We start from the raw sequence: 17,464 nt of genomic DNA, 5'->3' as shown, positions 1-17,464 counted from the left end.
GTCCCAATCACGGGGCAGGCGGGAAGGAGTGGGACGGCGGTCGTACCCCTCAGGGAGGCAGGCAGGAGTGAAGAACCGCATCCCTGACGGCACAGGCGGCTGAGGAGCGAGGAACGCGGCTCTCCGCGGCTCCTCCCGCGGCCTCCCGGTGCCGCGCCGGCTCTGGAGGTCTGGGCAGGGCAGCCGGTGTCTCCATACGGGACTCCCCGCGTTCCCTCCCCTCAGTGCTGGGCTGCTGCCGCCGGGGACGGGGCTGGCGGGAGGCGGCAGCTCCCGGGGGGCGGGCGGGGGAGCGCCGTCCGGGGCCGCGCCGAGGGGAGGAGGCTCCGCGCTCGCTCCCGGCCGCCGCCGCTGCCGCGCCGAGCGGAGCGGCCCCGCCAGCCCCTCAGGTAAGCCCGGCTCTGCCGCCTGCCCTGCCCCGCCTCGCCTCGCCTCTCCCGCCCGCCAGGCGGGTCCGCGGCGCTCCGCCCGGGGACACCGCGCCCCGCGTCCCGCGCCGCCCGGCGGGCTCGGCATCGCTGCCTTCCCGAGTCTCTGCGCTGCCGGCAGCCACCCCCGCCCCAGGGCCCCGCTCGGCGGAGGGACGGCCCTGCCCCGGGGGCCCCTCCGGGTGGGGGCGGCCGGGAAGGCCCCGCGGGCGACAGGGGCTGCAGCGCGGGCGGCGGGGGCCCGGCGGGGAGCGGGAGGCCGAGGCGAGGGGCCGCGGCGGCGTCTGGGGCTGAGCTGGATGTTCACTTGCTGGGTCCCGCTGGAGCGGTTCGCTGCTCGTGGTGCAGCCCGCAGGAGAAGGGTTTCCCTTTCCTTTGGACTGCGTGGGTCCGAGGAAACTCTTCATTTATCCTCCTCTCCGTGCTTGCCGCGGTAACTCCTTTAACAGTATCTGCTGTAAGGAAACACCCCCGGTGTATTGTTAAGTTCAGTGTAGCATCGGAACCGAACTTGGCTTAGAAACGTGTTCGAGAGCAGCCTGCAGGTGTCTTTACCAGCTTGCGGCAGCGCGGGCTGCGGCTTCTCCCCGTGCCAGGGCACAGCCCTCAGGTAGCTCAGGGCTCACCTGGGACGTGCAGGGGCTTCCTCAGAGCCCTGCGTTTGCTGGAGTCAGGGGCGGTTTGCTAAATGTAATATACTTACCCTGGAAACTCTCCTGAGATGGTGCTCCTTAATCTGGCAAAAATTATCATGGCATCTTTAATGACTATGTATTCCTGCTTCAGAAGGCAGTCCTTTCTGTGTCAAACTGGCCTCTATCACTGCTAAACTGTAGAATATTGTTGACTGAGAGAAAAGAATGCAACCTGCTGATTTATGTAATAGCTCCTAAGTGCTTGGGTTTGTTTGTGGAGAATGATCCTGACTGAGGTCTGAAAAGGTGACATGTTGTGTTACATGTTACAGCTGCGCTTCTGTCAAGCAGCCGACAAGAAGAAATCATCAAACTGTATCCCATCAAAAATTTGCCTTAAATCAAGAGCTAAATAAAATACTCATATGGCTTTTCCATTAAATCCTACAAAATCTACAAAATAGTTTCGGAGTATTACACTTTTCATGGAGATGTCTCAGCTTTAAGCATGAGATTTTCTAAACTTTTCCTCATGTAATGTGTATCACTGTGATATTCATCAGATTAAATTTGATTTGTTTTATATCTTCAGAAAATGCAGCACTCAGTTACTCAAAGCTGCAGTTAAGATCCTTAATCCTGCACTCAATATTGACACCTAATTACTTTATGTGTCTCCATTGACTTCACTGGGATTTCTCATGAACAAGGGAATGCACATTCTACTTTTTATGAGCTGGGGCTTGGGGACCCAGCTGTGATGGTGAAAGATGTTTTAGTCAGTCTAGGCAAACTACAGAAAGGCTAATCAGATCTAAATACTCTCTCATGACTTATTAACCATCTCCATTGGAAGGTAAAACAGTAAACACTATTTAATTATATTGTGGGTATCATTAACAAGCTCATTTTATACAGTGTTAGTGTTTATACATTGTTAGTGTTTTCCTTATGAACAAAGAGTATTTGGAATGGAGAGGGTTTAATCCCCAAATTATTGGTTTACAGTGGTGCTGGTGCTGGGGTCAGTGGAACTTCACAAATAAATTTCAGAACCCTTGTATCCTTTTTTTCTCCCAAACCTTTCTGTTTGCAGTTAAGTCTGTTGTGGCTTGTGACTACTTCAGAGACAAAACTAAGCAGCTTGCATGTGTATAATATGTCATATAATATATGCTTTCATTTAAATACTTGCTGTGCATGGTAAAAGTGAATTTTCTCAGTTTTCCCATGCTACTTTTCTGGGCGTGTTGTGGAAACTCTGATGTCTAGATGAGATTCAGTACCAGAAAGTGCAAATGAGTCTTTCTCAAAAGAACAAGATAATGAAAAGGTCTATTGTCCAAGTGGCAACTGAAGAAAATCATGGCATGGGGATTGATGCTGTCATAAAATAAGAATTCCCACTGCTAGAGCTTGCTGTCTGACCACTGGAAACTATGCAGAGTAAACCATACTATGGGTGTACTGTTCTATAGCGCCACCATTAACTTTTATGTGATGAGAAGTTACTGAAATGGTCCTCAGCTTCACCTCTGAGCAGAGGTTGGACCTGATGGCTTACAGAGGTCCGTTCTGACCTAAATATTTTATCATTATATGATTTAGAGGTTATTCATTTTACAGCAGTGATATCAGGAAGTCTGTATGTCATTGAGACAGATGACTTTAAATTAAGCAACAGGTCCCTTCATTTCATTAGAGCTGTAGAAAATTAAATTATATATGTAGTACATATACTCTAAGCCCATTAAATAACAAAGTCGTCTGTTGTGTAGCAGTCCCACTATGATATTTACATCTGACAGTAAAATTGAATGCTGATCTCTGCTCTTTCTGATATGCTGTATATTTTGGTGTCTGAACTCATCAATTCCTGTGTGTGCTTATCTGGCCTTTGTGCTTGGGTAGACAAGTTGTCCTTTCCCCATCCCCAGCACTCTCTGGACAGCTTCCAGAATGTGGTTACCCTCCTGGGTCCTGTAGCACCTTGGGTTATGCTCTGCACATGGGTATCCTGTACAGGGTTGGGTTTCTGGGCTGATTATTTGGCTGCTTACCAAATGTCATTCACCTCCCCTTCTAGGAGCTGCTGTTTAATGCATTTTGGGTCTTCCCTGTACTGTTTCACAATCGAAGTTAATTTACTCCACTGTCACATTTGATTTTATTAGTCCAAGTTACAGCTGCGCTGTGGGATTTTTTAGCAGCAGCTCGAGTAAATAGCTGGTGGAGATTCAGCCACAGCCCAATTCTTATGCAAGGCAGGGGCATCTCTCAGTACAGAAAGCACTGGAATATCCTTTTAGTTGCCAAGGTAGGGATATGTGCTGGATGAGGAGGACTGTATAGAAGCATGGGAGACAAAGGTGGAAGACTTTGTGAGTCTGTGGTTGTCACCCTGTCCCCACCACTATGCAGACATGTCTGGAACAGACATTGCTGTCACAGGCTAGGATTGTGTCCCACTGCAGATACAAAACAACCTGTGGCCATGAAGCTTCATGGACCCATCCAAAGAATTTGTCCCAGTCTTCTCACACTGGAGTACACAACTTCTGGTCCTAAATCCACTGCAGGTTCAGGTTACTCCTGCTGTCTGGACACTCATTATTTCAGATTGATACCAGACTGGTGTTGCCAAGTCAAGAGTTCCTTTTGTTATTGTGGTGGCTTGCTGTGCTACTGTGAAAACTGTTTGTAATTGGGTTGGCTGTCTCAGAATACAGCACAATTACTAATTGACTTTCAGATAATGAGTTCGCCAGATCTATCTCATACTACTGACAGCACAAATGGCTCAAGGTAGCCTCTTAAAAGGAGCTAAAAAATGTTTTAACAAGTGAGTACTGCTCTGATGCTTTGCAGGACATGGTGCAGTTATGTGTTCGTGGGCATCCGGGTTCATGGGCACCTAGTGCCTGCCATCAGGGTTGAGCAGCATGTGAGGAATTTACAAATTTACAGCACCTGCAACTCTGTTTCTTCTTGGTGATTTAACTCTATTGGTGAAATGCTATTGATAGCCATGATTTAGAATAGGTGTCTACCTGTCCTGTGTTGCTAAGCCTGGTGAAGGCTTCCTTATGCAGCAAGGAGTTACAGAAAATCCAGTGCATCACTTGATGAAACAGGGTGACAGTGGAGTGCTCCTTTGTAATGATGAAGGCAGGATGGTGCTACTTGCTGGTATGCTAAATATCACCCTCCCAGTTGTGGCCACCTGCCCCCACACAACACCTGCATGGCTAGGGACATGATATATATATATATATATGATATATAATTATGATTTGTGATGTTGGACTCTGTGGGCCTCTATAGGTCTTTTTTAGAACTGGAAACTGCAAGTGTCAGCAACTGGTCCAGAAAGACAGAGGAAATTACTAATACTCTGTGTCCTGATGCCCATGCTACACAGTGATTTTAATGAGTAGTGAACTAGTAATGCATGTGCTGGCTTGTGAATAGTGAAGTACTTTGGAATATATTGTAACTGATAGTTAGAAGGGCTTTACAGTGCCTGCAGCCCTTTTTTTTTTAATTTCTGAGATGATGGGATTGAGAAAGAGGTATTTTGTGGCTTTCGTGTAATAAGACCTCATTTATTTTTCCAAGTAACTCACCATGTTTGCTAAACTGGGGAAACAGACTGATTTTATTGACTCACATAGATTGCTTGCAGTTCATTTACATTCAGTGAAAGTTTTTGATTTGATCACAGTTTCCTGTTACCTTAAAAATGGGGAGATAATAAGGAATGCTGAAAGAACTTCAGAATGGTTCTCTTCTATGAACTTATGTTCTTTATAACTTAGAAACACTGAAGTTAGGTCTGTTGGAAACTTAATGAGAGTAAATGGCTGTCACTTTTAACTAGGGAACAAGAAAAGCCAAAGGCAACCTCTGTAGTGCTAAAAACTGTTGCCTCTGGTGCTTTTTTTGTCTTCTTTTTCCCTCCCATCTATGATGAGAAATTATACAAGGTTCAAGAGGGGGATACTGTTTGCAGGTGTTGATGTTCCACGTAACTGTTGAGTGTTTCCCCTTCTGTGTATTGTGCCAGTTTTGCTGGTAGCTGGAGAAGGTGGAGAGGCAGGGATCTGGGGAGTTTATGTTTCTGATTTAGCCTTGGAAGAAAACTTGAACTACAAGACAAGGAGGGAGACCATACAGAGGAGCAGAAGGTATGAGCTGAAACATATTACTTGTTTTCCAATTTGTTTTTCAGCATGATCTGCTCAGCAAAGACAGGTACATTTTAAGGTACTTGAGTGAAAAAAAGGTGATCTTACAGGCCAGTGGAGGGGTTTTCTGCTTCTCTGTAAAAGAAATTTTCCTGAAGTGTGGTAAGAGGTGGGAGGACACTGACTTTGGCATAAGCCACAGAGCATCTCTTTTCCCTTGATATTATTTAAGAGGTATCACAGTGAAGAGGACAAATATTAATACCCTGCAACAGGCAGTGCAGAAGGTCACTGATTTATTACCACTGACGCTGAATATTCAGTAATGTCTCTGCCCTAAACAGCCATCAATCCCTTTCAAGGAGACTTCCATGGAAAGATATTTGAAAGCAGAGAAACAGGCTTGTATTGTTTCAGTGCTGTCCAACAAAGGAAATAGCTATTTTAAAGAGGAAATCTCAATTTTATTTTTTAGTATTCCTACACTGTGGTTCATGAAAGTCCAGAACAGTTCATAAGAAAAATTACTCTGGTGCATGGGTATATGGCTAAGCTAGCACAGGTAAAATTGGTAAGAACACACCATGGCAATATTCAGCTCTTGATTAGCAGCCAGTTAGGGAATGAGGGAAGCCTTAAAAGAACAAGGAGCCCATCTTCTGGGAAAATCTCCTCTTTTATACAAAACTTCTAGACAGCTGCAGATATGGCCAGCAGCCCTCACCAGATTGTACCTCTGTGAGCAGCAGTTGTCTCTTCTCTGTTAGCAGCTTCCTCACGTGTCCAGCACAGCACTGTGCTGCACTGAGTGCTCCAAGACTGCTGTGAGAGCCCCACTCTTCTTCCTCTCACTGTGGCTAGAGGAGTGGAGCACTGAAAGCTGGTGAATCTGGTGCTCAACCGGGTAAAGCCCCATGGACTGGGAAACCTCCTCTTGCTGGGTATTTTTAGGTTTTGGGGTTTTTTGTTGTTGTTGGGGTGTTTGTTCTTTTTGGTTTTTTGGCTTTTTTTGTGTTTTTGTTTTGTTTTGGTTTCGGGTTTTTGGTTTTTGGGGTTTTTGTGTTGCTGTTGTTTTTGGTTTTGGTTTTTTGAGCTGTCCAGGATGTTTGTCTTGCAGTGACTTGGTCTTGGGTCTGCCATGGGGAGTTAGTTCCCAATGGTATAGTGCTGACAGCTCAAATCACAGTACCTGAAAAACATTCACCAGGTAGCCACAAAAATATGACTTTGTAACTTTGGTACTTTGGGAATGTGTTCTCAGCTGGTAGAGCAAGGGTTAAGCAGCCCCAGAGGGCTGTGGCAGAAGAGCTTAGCCTGCTGGAAAAATGAGGTGTTAAATACCAAGCGTGATGCAGTAAACACCATCCAGCTTCTAGAGTGAGGACAGGAGACCTTGCAGAAGGCCCAGAGGATAAACAGAGAACCTTGGGAGGACTGTATGAGGAGCAGCCGTGCAACCACAGTACAGACTGGTCATGTAAAAGCAGCAGTGGACACAAATGTGTACCTGGAGCCAGAGCCAAGCACCCAATCCAGGCTGTCATCACCCCAGGAAAGCAGCACAGAAGCTTTCAGTGTGGATGAGGGGGTGACAGCAGGCTTGGATCAGTGTATGCTATCACACATACAGCCTTTGGCTTTGGGGTTTTTTGGTTTTTCCTTCTCACTGAAAATGAAGTAACTGAACCTCTTTGCTGTTAAGTATAGCTTTTGTTTAAAACAGTATTTTAAACAATGTTGGTGAGGGTAGGAGTGTGTTCATAGTAGATTTTATTTTAGCAAGAGCTGGATCCTTTTTGGTGGATCTCTAAGTAGATTTATTTTCTGATTGTCAGACTAGAGATATTGAGATATTGAGATCTGAGGATCTAAAGTTTCTGAATTCAAAGTAAGTACTATTGAGCAATATGCTATTCAGTGGTTCTGTTTCTTTAGTATTCCAACCTTACTTTTCGAAGGAATTGGTAAAAATTAGACTAAATTGAAAATATTTAATGTATTCCAGAATTCAGTGACAGCTAATGAATGATTATGGAGACTACTCAGTTTATATGGTCATCTAATCATATATTTGAATGCTATGTAAACACTTTCCTCACAGAATTCAAAGACTCCAAATCACAACAAACACTCTTTTTTCTTATTTCTGGAGTTGCTTATGGACAGCTATGAGTCTAGGGAATTTGTAAGTATGACCAAATATCAAAAATTGCTGCAAAGGTGTAAAGTATTTTAAGTGTCAGAATGTAGGAGAGTTTATTTTGGGGTGGGACTGTCCTGAGTCACTGTATTACCACCATTTCCTTTGGCATCATGCTGTTACTGGGTTGTTTAGCAATGTTTTATGAAGGCTCTGCTGCATTGTACTTGGTTTTTTAACGTGCCATCAGCCACAGCTAAAATGGATTTATTAGAGTTTTGTGCCCTTTCCACGGCTGTTTAGGGTGAAGAGAAAGGAGGGATGAATTAGGCCTCTGATAAGTAGTTAAGAGCCAGAAAGCCCTCCTGAGCATTCTGTTCATACCTAGATCCTGTAACAGCCTTGCAACAAGGACATTTCTCTACTCTCTTTAACCCTGATCTTATATTTGCGGGGTGCCCTGTGGCAGGAAGGAATGATGCATCTGACTCCATGTTCTTAGAAGGCTAATTTATTATTTTATGATACTATATTATATTAAAGAATACTATACTAAACTATACTAAAGAATACAGAAAGGATCTTACAGAAGGCTAGAAAAATAATAATGAAAACTCATGACCCCTTCCAGAGTCCTGACACAGCTTGCCCGTGATTGGTCATTAAGGCAATTCACATGAAACCAATGAAACATGCACCTGTTGGATAAACAATCTCCAAACACATTCCAAAGCAGAAAAACACAGGAGAAGCAAATGAGATAATATTGTTTTCCTTTTTCTCTGAGGCTTCTCAGCTTCCCAGGACAAGAATCCTGGGCAAGGGGATTTTTGCAGAAAATATGACGGTGACACCCTGTGACAGCATGGCTTCTGATTTTCTAAAACATCAGTGCTAGAACTGGCATGTGTCCTTGGGGTCCATTTGCCACATGTGCTGAATGAACAGGCCTGAGCCGGAGGAGACCCCTGGCACAGAATTCCTGTCTGTGTTGGTGTTCCGAGGAGTGAGGCGATACCTGGGGTTGGTGATCTCCAGATGTAACAACTGTTACCTCCAGGGAAACATGGTCCCATTTCCAGTGGTGTGTGCGCTGTTTCCAGTGTTCATCTGTTTCTAACTAGAACACTGGAAAAACACTAGCAATACCATCCAGATGCCCAGAAATTTAATTATTTTGTGGCCATTTTTATAAACACCAGGTATTTCCATTTGTTTCCTAGTTCAAATGTCCTTAAATCATGTATTGCCCATTACTGGATAATATTGAACACTGAAGTAAGTGTGGGCATTTTGAGTGCAAGGACTCATTTTGGCATATGCACCAGAACATTGTGTCTGCATTTGGGGCTGCTGAGTAGGATACACAAAAGGAAAAATAGATTGATAGTCAGAAAAATACATAATGTGTAATGGTTGCGTGGGAAAGACTGAAAAATAATGAATGAGATGTCTTTATTAGAGAGAAAATATTCAGAATTTTCCTTTCTGTCAGTGAATAGTTCATGGTGGGAAACAAAATGAATTATCTTTCAGAAGTGAAGCATTGAGTTGCCTTCTGTTACATAACTGCTTGTTAGATTTAGGGCCCTGTTAAAATTGTTTTCAAGTCTTAGTTACTTCACCAAGAATAACTGTTAAAATTTGCACTGCTTCAGAAGTTCCGCTTAGATTCAGTTAAAACAGTTCTTTGTTATGAAAGTGGGTAGTTCTATCCATCTCTTGCACACCTAGGGGAGCTCTTTACTAAGTTTCATCCTATCACCCACTCCAAGACTGAATCCATCTCCTGTGGGGTGCTCTCAACCACAGCAATAAAGGTTTGGGGGAGCATAGAAGGAGCCTCCGTCTGAGGAAGCCACCAGTGGGGAGCACAGCCAGAAAATTAATCTCTAGCATGTCAGTCTTTGTTTTCTGTTTGTGGCAGAGTTAGCCATGGCTTTTTATAGAGCATTAACAAGTTCCTGGTCAGGAATAATCTCTTAATGTAGGAATTTTGGCTGTCAATTTGTTCTTCTGTATGATAAAATTGCTCCAGAACCTATGGCAAGCTCCTTGCCAGTCCTCAGGAGTCTATTCCTACAAGCAAGATTAATCTTGCACTGACATCTTTATGTTAGCAACCATGGACTGTCTTCTGAAAAGTAAGCATGAGTTGTTGCCAGTTCACGTTTATATTTGCTGTTTCTGAAATATATTTTCTTCTTTCTATTTTAATTCTCCAAGATTTTCTGCAGCAAGAATCCCTCAGACTACAGAACCATTAAACTTCTAAAAAAAATTGCGAAGGAGCACTGTGTGGAATAACAAAAATATATTTGTGTCCTCCTGAAACTTGTTTATGCTGACAGGCTGAGTGAAAAAACTTCCTTTTCTTACTTTAAAAATACTTGATTATTGTAAATTGTTGTCAGTGTTGATGATGGACTTCAACTAACAGAACTTAGAAATGCTACACTGGGACTGCCAACTGTTGTGTTATTGTGTAAACCTTATTTCTTGAAGTTGTAGGTATTGTTTGGTGCCTGTGTGTCTGCATGTTTGTATGTGATGGAAGGGAAGCAATGCTGCTGGGTGACTGATGTGGTTGGAATGCATCTTTTTATGTAATCAAAGAACTTATCTCCTTTCCTCCTCCTGCAGTTTTACATCCTTGTGTGTCCCTCTGTTTCATGAAGATGAAGAAAATGGTTGCATGTTTCCTTCTGCTATTTGCACACGCTCTGCTTTCCACTGTCATGGCAAAGGATCTCTCTGGAAGACATTTTACTCGAAGAAGGGATGTTAACACACAATCTCTGCTGGGTAAGTTACACACAAAATACCCCAAACACCACTACCAAAAACTGTCTCAAATACAAATGATAAAAGGCATAAGCAGCTGGACAAACCTTGGCTGAGTTAGTCTATAACAAAAAGGAGATTTTCATTTGCCAGCAGGTATGTGATAGTTTGTTGACCAGGCAGCAGCTGTTGAAAGAAGGTATTTACTTTTGGGGTACTAGATTTACTTTATGTAAGTGGTATTAAATAAATATTTGCTACCAGACTGTTGGCTTGAAAAAGAAAGAAACAACTTTGTTTTCAGTATTTAGAGGAAATAAGTGTTGGTCCATGGAGGTTCTGTCAAACGAACCTTTAACCATGCTGGAAATTTAACCTGTCTACATGTGTGTAATGTGCATAAAGATGATTGAATAGAAATCTGTGGCTATTGAAATGAGGCTTGTCATTACATTATTGATGATAATCCTTTTATTTTGTCAGATTTATTCATAATGAGTAGCTTATTTTATAATGAATAATTTTTATAATTTTCCTCCTTTGCCAAAAATCTTAGGACAGGATGTATCAGTTTCAGCTTATGGGCTGTCATGTTTTAAAATATAAGGTTCATCTCTCTATTGTTGGTCATCACCTGTGCATCACCAAGCAGTCAACTTTTTCATTTCCTAACAGTTTGTGACTTAGAATAACTGTCTTTTGCTAATTGTTTAAAGTAATTGTCAGGTTATGAGAGTACAGCATAGATGGGGTTTGGACGCAGCCCATCATTAGGGATTAATTGATTCACATCAGTAGTAGATCTCATCAGATACCTCTCTGCAGCCACTGGGGATGGTAAGTGGGCTCCATAAAGGTCACCTAACCCAAGTGAACATGAGGAATGTGAAATGTCCTGCAGAAGATACATCAGGAAGAAAGAAAGAATATGGGGGAATAGAGAGAAGAGCACCAAATTTTATCAGTGAAATGCTTGTCTAAATAAAATGCAATCCTTTACATGATGTAAAACTCCATAAAGTACCATTTACAATCTGTTACTTTAAAATGTTGATTTTCAATTCAACATTTAAATTGGGCAAATTTAAAACAAAAGATAACAGATTTCCATTTCTTATTCATCTTTCTCAAAACTAATAGATGCCGTCCTGAAACACTTGGGGTTCTGCTACTAAATGCTGAAAACCACAGCTCTGGAGATCTAATTCACAAAAAACCATGGATATAGAACAACAAAAAGAAATACTCACATTCACACCTTACTTAACAAGAATCCCAAACTTTCTAAAATCATAAATTCTAAAATGTGATTATATAGGAGCTCTTCCCAAATATTTTAGGATTCCTAGCAAATACCCTAAGGGAACTTATTACTTTAAGAAATAAACTGCCCGTCTCTAGAAAATTATTGCAGAGACAAGGTGTTATGTGGAGAAACAGAAAGTGTCACGTTCCTTAGTTGCCATTTTCCCTCTGATTTTTTAAAAAATTCCTTTTATAGCCTCTTTCAAATTTAAATAGTGGAAAATATATGAAAGGGTTACCAAACCAAAACGTGTAGAATAAATTATTTATTTCTTCTTTCAAAAGCCAAGAGATTTCTGGTCCCTGCATTTGGAAACCAGTGGATCTCTACTCAGTTTGGCATATGCAGGATGCAAACAGTTTTGGCTAAAGGAGCCTCTTCAAGATGTTAAATGATGCAAAAAACTTGGAACATTCTCTGAGCCAGCCCATGAAAGTATGTGGCAGTTTGGAGTCAGACTCTTGGGTCTTGCTCTCTGTTCCAAGAAATTAGGTCACCTGCTTATGTGCAGCAACGTATAGAAACAGTGGCATGGTAAAAACAAGCCTCTCTGTAAAGAACAGAATATGTAAAGTGCCACTGTGCTGAAAAGTTGAGTGTTCCTTAAATGCCATGAGAGTGAACAGGGCCAAAACACGATCTCAGTGACATCAAGTAATAGACTTAATTAAATCCCTCCAGAATTCCAGCAACTTAACAGGGATTAGAAGTTGTCACATTCTATGTAGTGTGCATATTATAAGTAGTGGTGGTGATGACAATTGCTGCTGTTGTGTAAAGACTTGCTTGGCAGGCAAAATGGAGCAAATTAGCTGCAAAGAACCAACAAGTACCTGGAAAAGTAATAAAAATTAAGGTTGGGAGTTGGATTTTTTTAGATGGAAGTCTCTTTTTCGGGACTAAAATGAAAGTTTATGCTATGTAAGTATAGCAGTATCAAAATAATTTTATTCCTTTTCTTTTCACCATTTTTAAAATAAAAGTGTACTGCTGTGATAACTATTTACTGGTAAAATAACAGCAGTTTCCAAGTACAGAAGAAAAGTCATTGTTCTAGGAGACTGACAAATTAAATAAGTAAAATGGAATGGATGAAAAATTCTGTGGGATTGTCCATATAGAGAGAAAAGTACTTTGAGATCCAGGTTAGGTGGATTTAATTTTTCATCAGCCATGCACTAATACTTCATAGATTTCTTAACAGTCTTGTTAGGTCCAATTGCCTATACATTTTAACAAAGTCTTCTGGAGGAATAAGCTGTGTCTAAAAAGATATATATTTTTCTTATTCCTCAATTTTTCAATTAAATCTCAATGCATGTTGTTTTAATTTGGCAGGTCTTTGCATTGCTTATTGCTGTTTAAAATGATTATTGCTATAGCTAGTCATTTCTGTGAAAGAGCTAAAATATCTTGTTCAAGAACATATAGGAAATAGAGTTTTTGGAACTCTCATTATGTGGCCCTTGAAAACCAGACTCCTTTGCAGGTTTTTCTTTTATGAACCGCTGAGTCAGACTTCCAAATATTAGAAACTTGTCAATCATGCCAAATTAATTAACTTTTAACATTTTCTTAAGTCTTTCTTGCAGCATATTAGATATGCATGTATTTCAAGTAATAAAAATTTGTATTTTACTGCTGGAAGATGCTGTTTTCATGCAGCTGTATTTATGTTTTAAAGAATTGTTTCCATAGTTGTGCAAGGTCTTGTGAAACAACAGAAAGATGTAGGATTGTCAGTTTCTCTTTTCTGTTGCAGATAACAGTCACCTTTCCCCTTTTCTGAGATATGAACTAAATTTTGCCTTCTTTTTCCCTTCATCAGTACTTTGATCCAGAGTTTGGATCAAATTTGGCTTATCCTGATTTGTGAAAGGAAAATAATATTTTGGTTTTTTCTAAAGAAAAGCAGTGATATGCTTGCTACATGATTATAAAGATAAAATTGTGTCTGTTAGATTAGCTGATTCCCTTCAGGCATAATGAAATGGCCTTCTGCACCTAAACAGACTGATGAAGAGCAAGGCCATTTGTCCGGAGTGGTGATTTCCATATCGTGTTTGCAAGGCCAGTGAGAGGTCCACAGCACCCTTCAGCAGGTTTAATGTCTAAAAGCAACATGCATCCATTCTTTGTAGATCCAAGATGTAGTGCCTTTTTGGTGTTTGAAGTTGGGAGGGTTTTTTTCTGAAGCAGATTTTGGACTTTGGCCCTAGTGCATCTTAATAATATATGACAAAGCAAAGCAAATTAAAATTCCCACATTGTGAAAAAAAACCCCACAAGTGTTTGTGTTTGCTTTTTTTCTTGATTAACTCTGTTCTAATAAACTTGGCATGTATTTCATTTCATGTGGGCATACTTTGGAAAGATCTGAAGTGAATGCATGAAAGCTGTAGTGAATACAGTGAAAGCTAGAATGTAGAATACTATTCTAAGCCATAACATTCTTTCTGTTCCTTAGGAATATGAAACATGCAGCTACATGATTTTGAAAATAACTGTGTAAGGAGAAAAGCTAATTTAGGGGGCTTTCCTTTAGATATTACATGATACCAGAAGAAACAACAAAAAATTAACAGATACTGCACAAAATTAAAACAGAAAGGAAAGGAGGCCAAGAAGGAAATGTACTTGGCTCCTGTTCAATGGAAGCTGCTGCAAAATGCAAATGCCTCTGTCTGCGTTAAATTATATTTTGCAACAAAATATACAATGATTTGTCTCTTGCTTGTATATGTATGATTCCACTAATAATATGAAGTAATAGGAACTATGTGGAACACTCACTAAGTTTATGAATCACTTGCTACATCCAGTTAAAACTAATCCAAGGATTATTATCTTCAACCCAGTTCTTAAACTTGAGTGTAGGTAACTTTAGGGCTGAAGACATTATCAGGTTAAACATTCTGAGTTATTTTAGCAGCAGATTAGAAGGAAAAGTATGTGATAAAAGTGAGCCCAACCCATCATGCTTCTGTAGAGTGCAGATAAGATTCCTGTTTAATTTTGGTTTAATTAATTGTATATTTATACAGTAAGAGCTGACCAGAGATCTCTAAATTCTACTAATGTTGAGCCAATGTGGGATGCTTTCTGCTGTAAGGAGCTAATTCACAGCCTCAACGTATGGATGTGTTATTTCTTCACATAAATGCAAGCCTGACAAGTTTTATGTCCTCAGATATAATCCTGTCAGAAAGTAAAATTATTGTAACTGAAATCTGTACTGCAATTGAAATGAGAATTTTGTCACAGTAACTACATCATGTGCTAGACATACTGTACTGGTATGGTACTGGGGGAGATGAAAACTCTTCCATGCAGCAGATGAAGGTAGGAAGTGATTGCAAATTACATCTTTTGAATTACCACATAAGTAGTTAAAATACAAGCAAAATCCTTGCCAAGCTTTTGTAAGGATACAGGGTAATCAAATACCTATCCATTTATTTACCTATCAGTTTTCTCTTCAAAGCATGATGTTGTCATATAAATTGGAACACATTATATTTAGAAAGAGAGCAAGCAAAGCATTTTACAGACAGCAAAATCTCCTGGGTTTTCCTTCGGAGGTGTGTAGATAGATACTGCAATCATTGTGTCTCAAGGCAATATTAGCAATGGTGTGTTTTGCTTCCCAGTAGTGCTTGTTTCAATAGCTAAGAGGTCACCCATGAACTTTATTCTGACTCTCAAAATTTCAACTTTCATCCTTATCTCTCAGCTGTTGGCCTCTCCCCCCCAGTAGCTGCTTTTTCAGATTCCAGGGTTTATCCACAGTAGAACATCCTCTCTCTGTGGCTTTGAGGCTTGGTAGCATGGTTTGTGCTAAGGCTGTGCCTCCCCAGCCCCTCACAGTGATCCCAGAATCTGAGAAAGAGAGATCTGATCAGCAGCCACATCCCTGCCCAGCCAGTTGTTCCTGCAGCAGCTGTTATCCCTTAAACAGCCCCAGCTAATGAGGGACTAGCTGGGACCGTGACAGACCTCAGGGATTTATGTTCTGATCTGAGTATGCTCATCTGTAGCCAATTATCATGGAGATCAGAAAGTTTGGATTTTGGTCTGTGCTAGCAGTTTTTAACCACAGAACAACATTCTGCTTGCCAACTTTTGTACTCATTATTAATTTTCATGTGTCAAAATCACATTCACTTTTAAGTCACCTATGGGGTATTTGTGTAATTTAAATTACATGGAGTATAATTTGATTTCCAGCATCAAAAGAAATTGTATTGTATTTCTTTAATGTGTATTTCCTCTATCAAAGCCTTTTCCCTCCTTCCTCTCATCTTTCTTTGTTTTGTTTTCTTATTTTTAATTTGCCCCTCCCCTACCCACTTTTCTTCTTTTCCCTTTTTAAAGGTAATTTGTACTATTTCCACAGGATGAAAGAATATCTGCTGTTACAGAAAAAAACTTGAGTCATGAGCTAAACATCAAATGATCTTTGTATTTCTGAATTTGTTTGTTACAACCCCCTCAAATTACTGTGAAATACCATTTCTGTTTGAAAAAAAGTTTGCCTTGAAAAAATTCAGTGAGGAACATTACTGTGAGTAAAAAAACTGTTGTTATGAGTATACTCTCAAGGAGCTCAAAGCCTCCTCTGTGTATTATGTCTTGAAGAAAAATCATGCCAAAAGAAAGAACACTGATATTCAGCAGTGTGCTGGTTTTGACTTCATTTTGAGCACTTTGCCTTCTTAATTTAAAAAGTACATATGTGCAAAATTAATTTGAAATTCATGGAAATAGTATTTGCACAACTTCAAGAACATTTCATTTTATAGGCATGAGTGGGTGATCAGACATTATTGTGCAGGAGGACAACATACTTTAAATTGCTTTGGAACCTTGAAGACACCATCTTATTTAAGTACTGCTGAATCAGAAGAACTGCTGGTTCACCAGTGGACATGATGTCCCACATGTTTTGGGAGACAGGGGGAATGGTATACAGCATTATCTCCTCATGCTGTTTCTGAATTTGTTCTGGAAAAGAATCTAATTCTTAGACTGTTACCAATAGATAGAAATATGTGGTTTCAGGTCAGCTGATCAATGAGTAATGTTGAGGTTGCTAACAGCTTTCCCCATAAACAAATACATGGACAACTTATAAAAAGCATCTATAAGAGTTTTTAAAAGGTTAAGCTAATGTCCTGAAAGCAAGACACCACAAACTCAGTAAGGTCACATTTTTTCTCTAGATTGTGCTGCTACTAACAATTGTTTACTTTCTGTATCCATTCTTTCTCTAATAATTTCTGTGTCACCAGCAACACCCTAAGTAGCTGAGGTAAGATAGGAGTCTCAGATCTTCAAGCAGAAAGCTAAAAAGATCACCTTCTCCCACACAATCACCTTTTTCATGTTGGTTGTGATTTGATGTTTTACAGGTGAGTGCAGGAAAAGACAGTCACAGAGTAAGTGCTTCCAGGCTGGCTGTGGGAACAGGATACAAAGTAGCATTACTGTGCGTACCACGAGTTTCTTCATCGTGGCTCAGAAAATGAATTCCTCATCTCTCATGGGTGTAAGCTATCCTTAGCTGAGAGCACATAACATTTGTTTCTGTCAGAGAGTGGTGGGTAGATTTTCATGTTGTCATATGCCTGGGGGTATGAGGATACTTTATCCTTCTGTGCAGGTGTTCCACTGCCTGCAAGGAAAACAACCTGCTCCCTGGTCCTCCTGACCGTGAAAGCAGGTTTGGCTCCTGTCAGGAAACCCAACAGTTTCTGTCTCAGAGCAGCTGAAATATGCAGAAAGAACTAAGGAACTTGAGACTGTCCTTACACCATACTTTGGCTTCCTACCAGAGAAGCACCAGTATAGGTAAAGAAATGAAGAAATACTATGTGTCAGTTCTGGTTCTTTGGCTTCCTACCAGAGAAGCACCAGTATAGGTAAAGAAATGAAGAAATACTATGTGTCAGTTCTGGTTCTTTGGATTTAGAGAGACTTAGTGT

General features: G+C 40.8%; 1 protein-coding gene across 8 annotated transcripts in view; it reads left to right on the top strand.

Annotated features, from left to right (window-relative positions):
• Window positions 1-247: 247 nt before the first annotated feature.
• The window catches only part of MATN2 (matrilin 2), a 68,403-nt gene continuing 51,186 nt past the window's right edge, over window positions 248-17,464 (top strand). For all 8 annotated transcript variants that reach the window (XM_058804697.1, XM_058804671.1, XM_058804662.1 and 5 more), the window contains exons 1-2: window positions 248-389; window positions 10,034-10,195. In XM_058804697.1, coding sequence (XP_058660680.1) covers window positions 10,063-10,195 — 133 coding nt within the window. In that variant the 5' untranslated portion in view covers window positions 248-389; window positions 10,034-10,062. The remainder of the gene's footprint in view (window positions 390-10,033; window positions 10,196-17,464) is intronic.

This window comes from Ammospiza caudacuta, chromosome 1 (assembly GCF_027887145.1).
Source record: "Ammospiza caudacuta isolate bAmmCau1 chromosome 1, bAmmCau1.pri, whole genome shotgun sequence".
Classification (NCBI taxonomy): domain Eukaryota; kingdom Metazoa; phylum Chordata; class Aves; order Passeriformes; family Passerellidae; genus Ammospiza; species Ammospiza caudacuta.
This window is presented reverse-complemented; position numbering and strand designations above follow the sequence as displayed.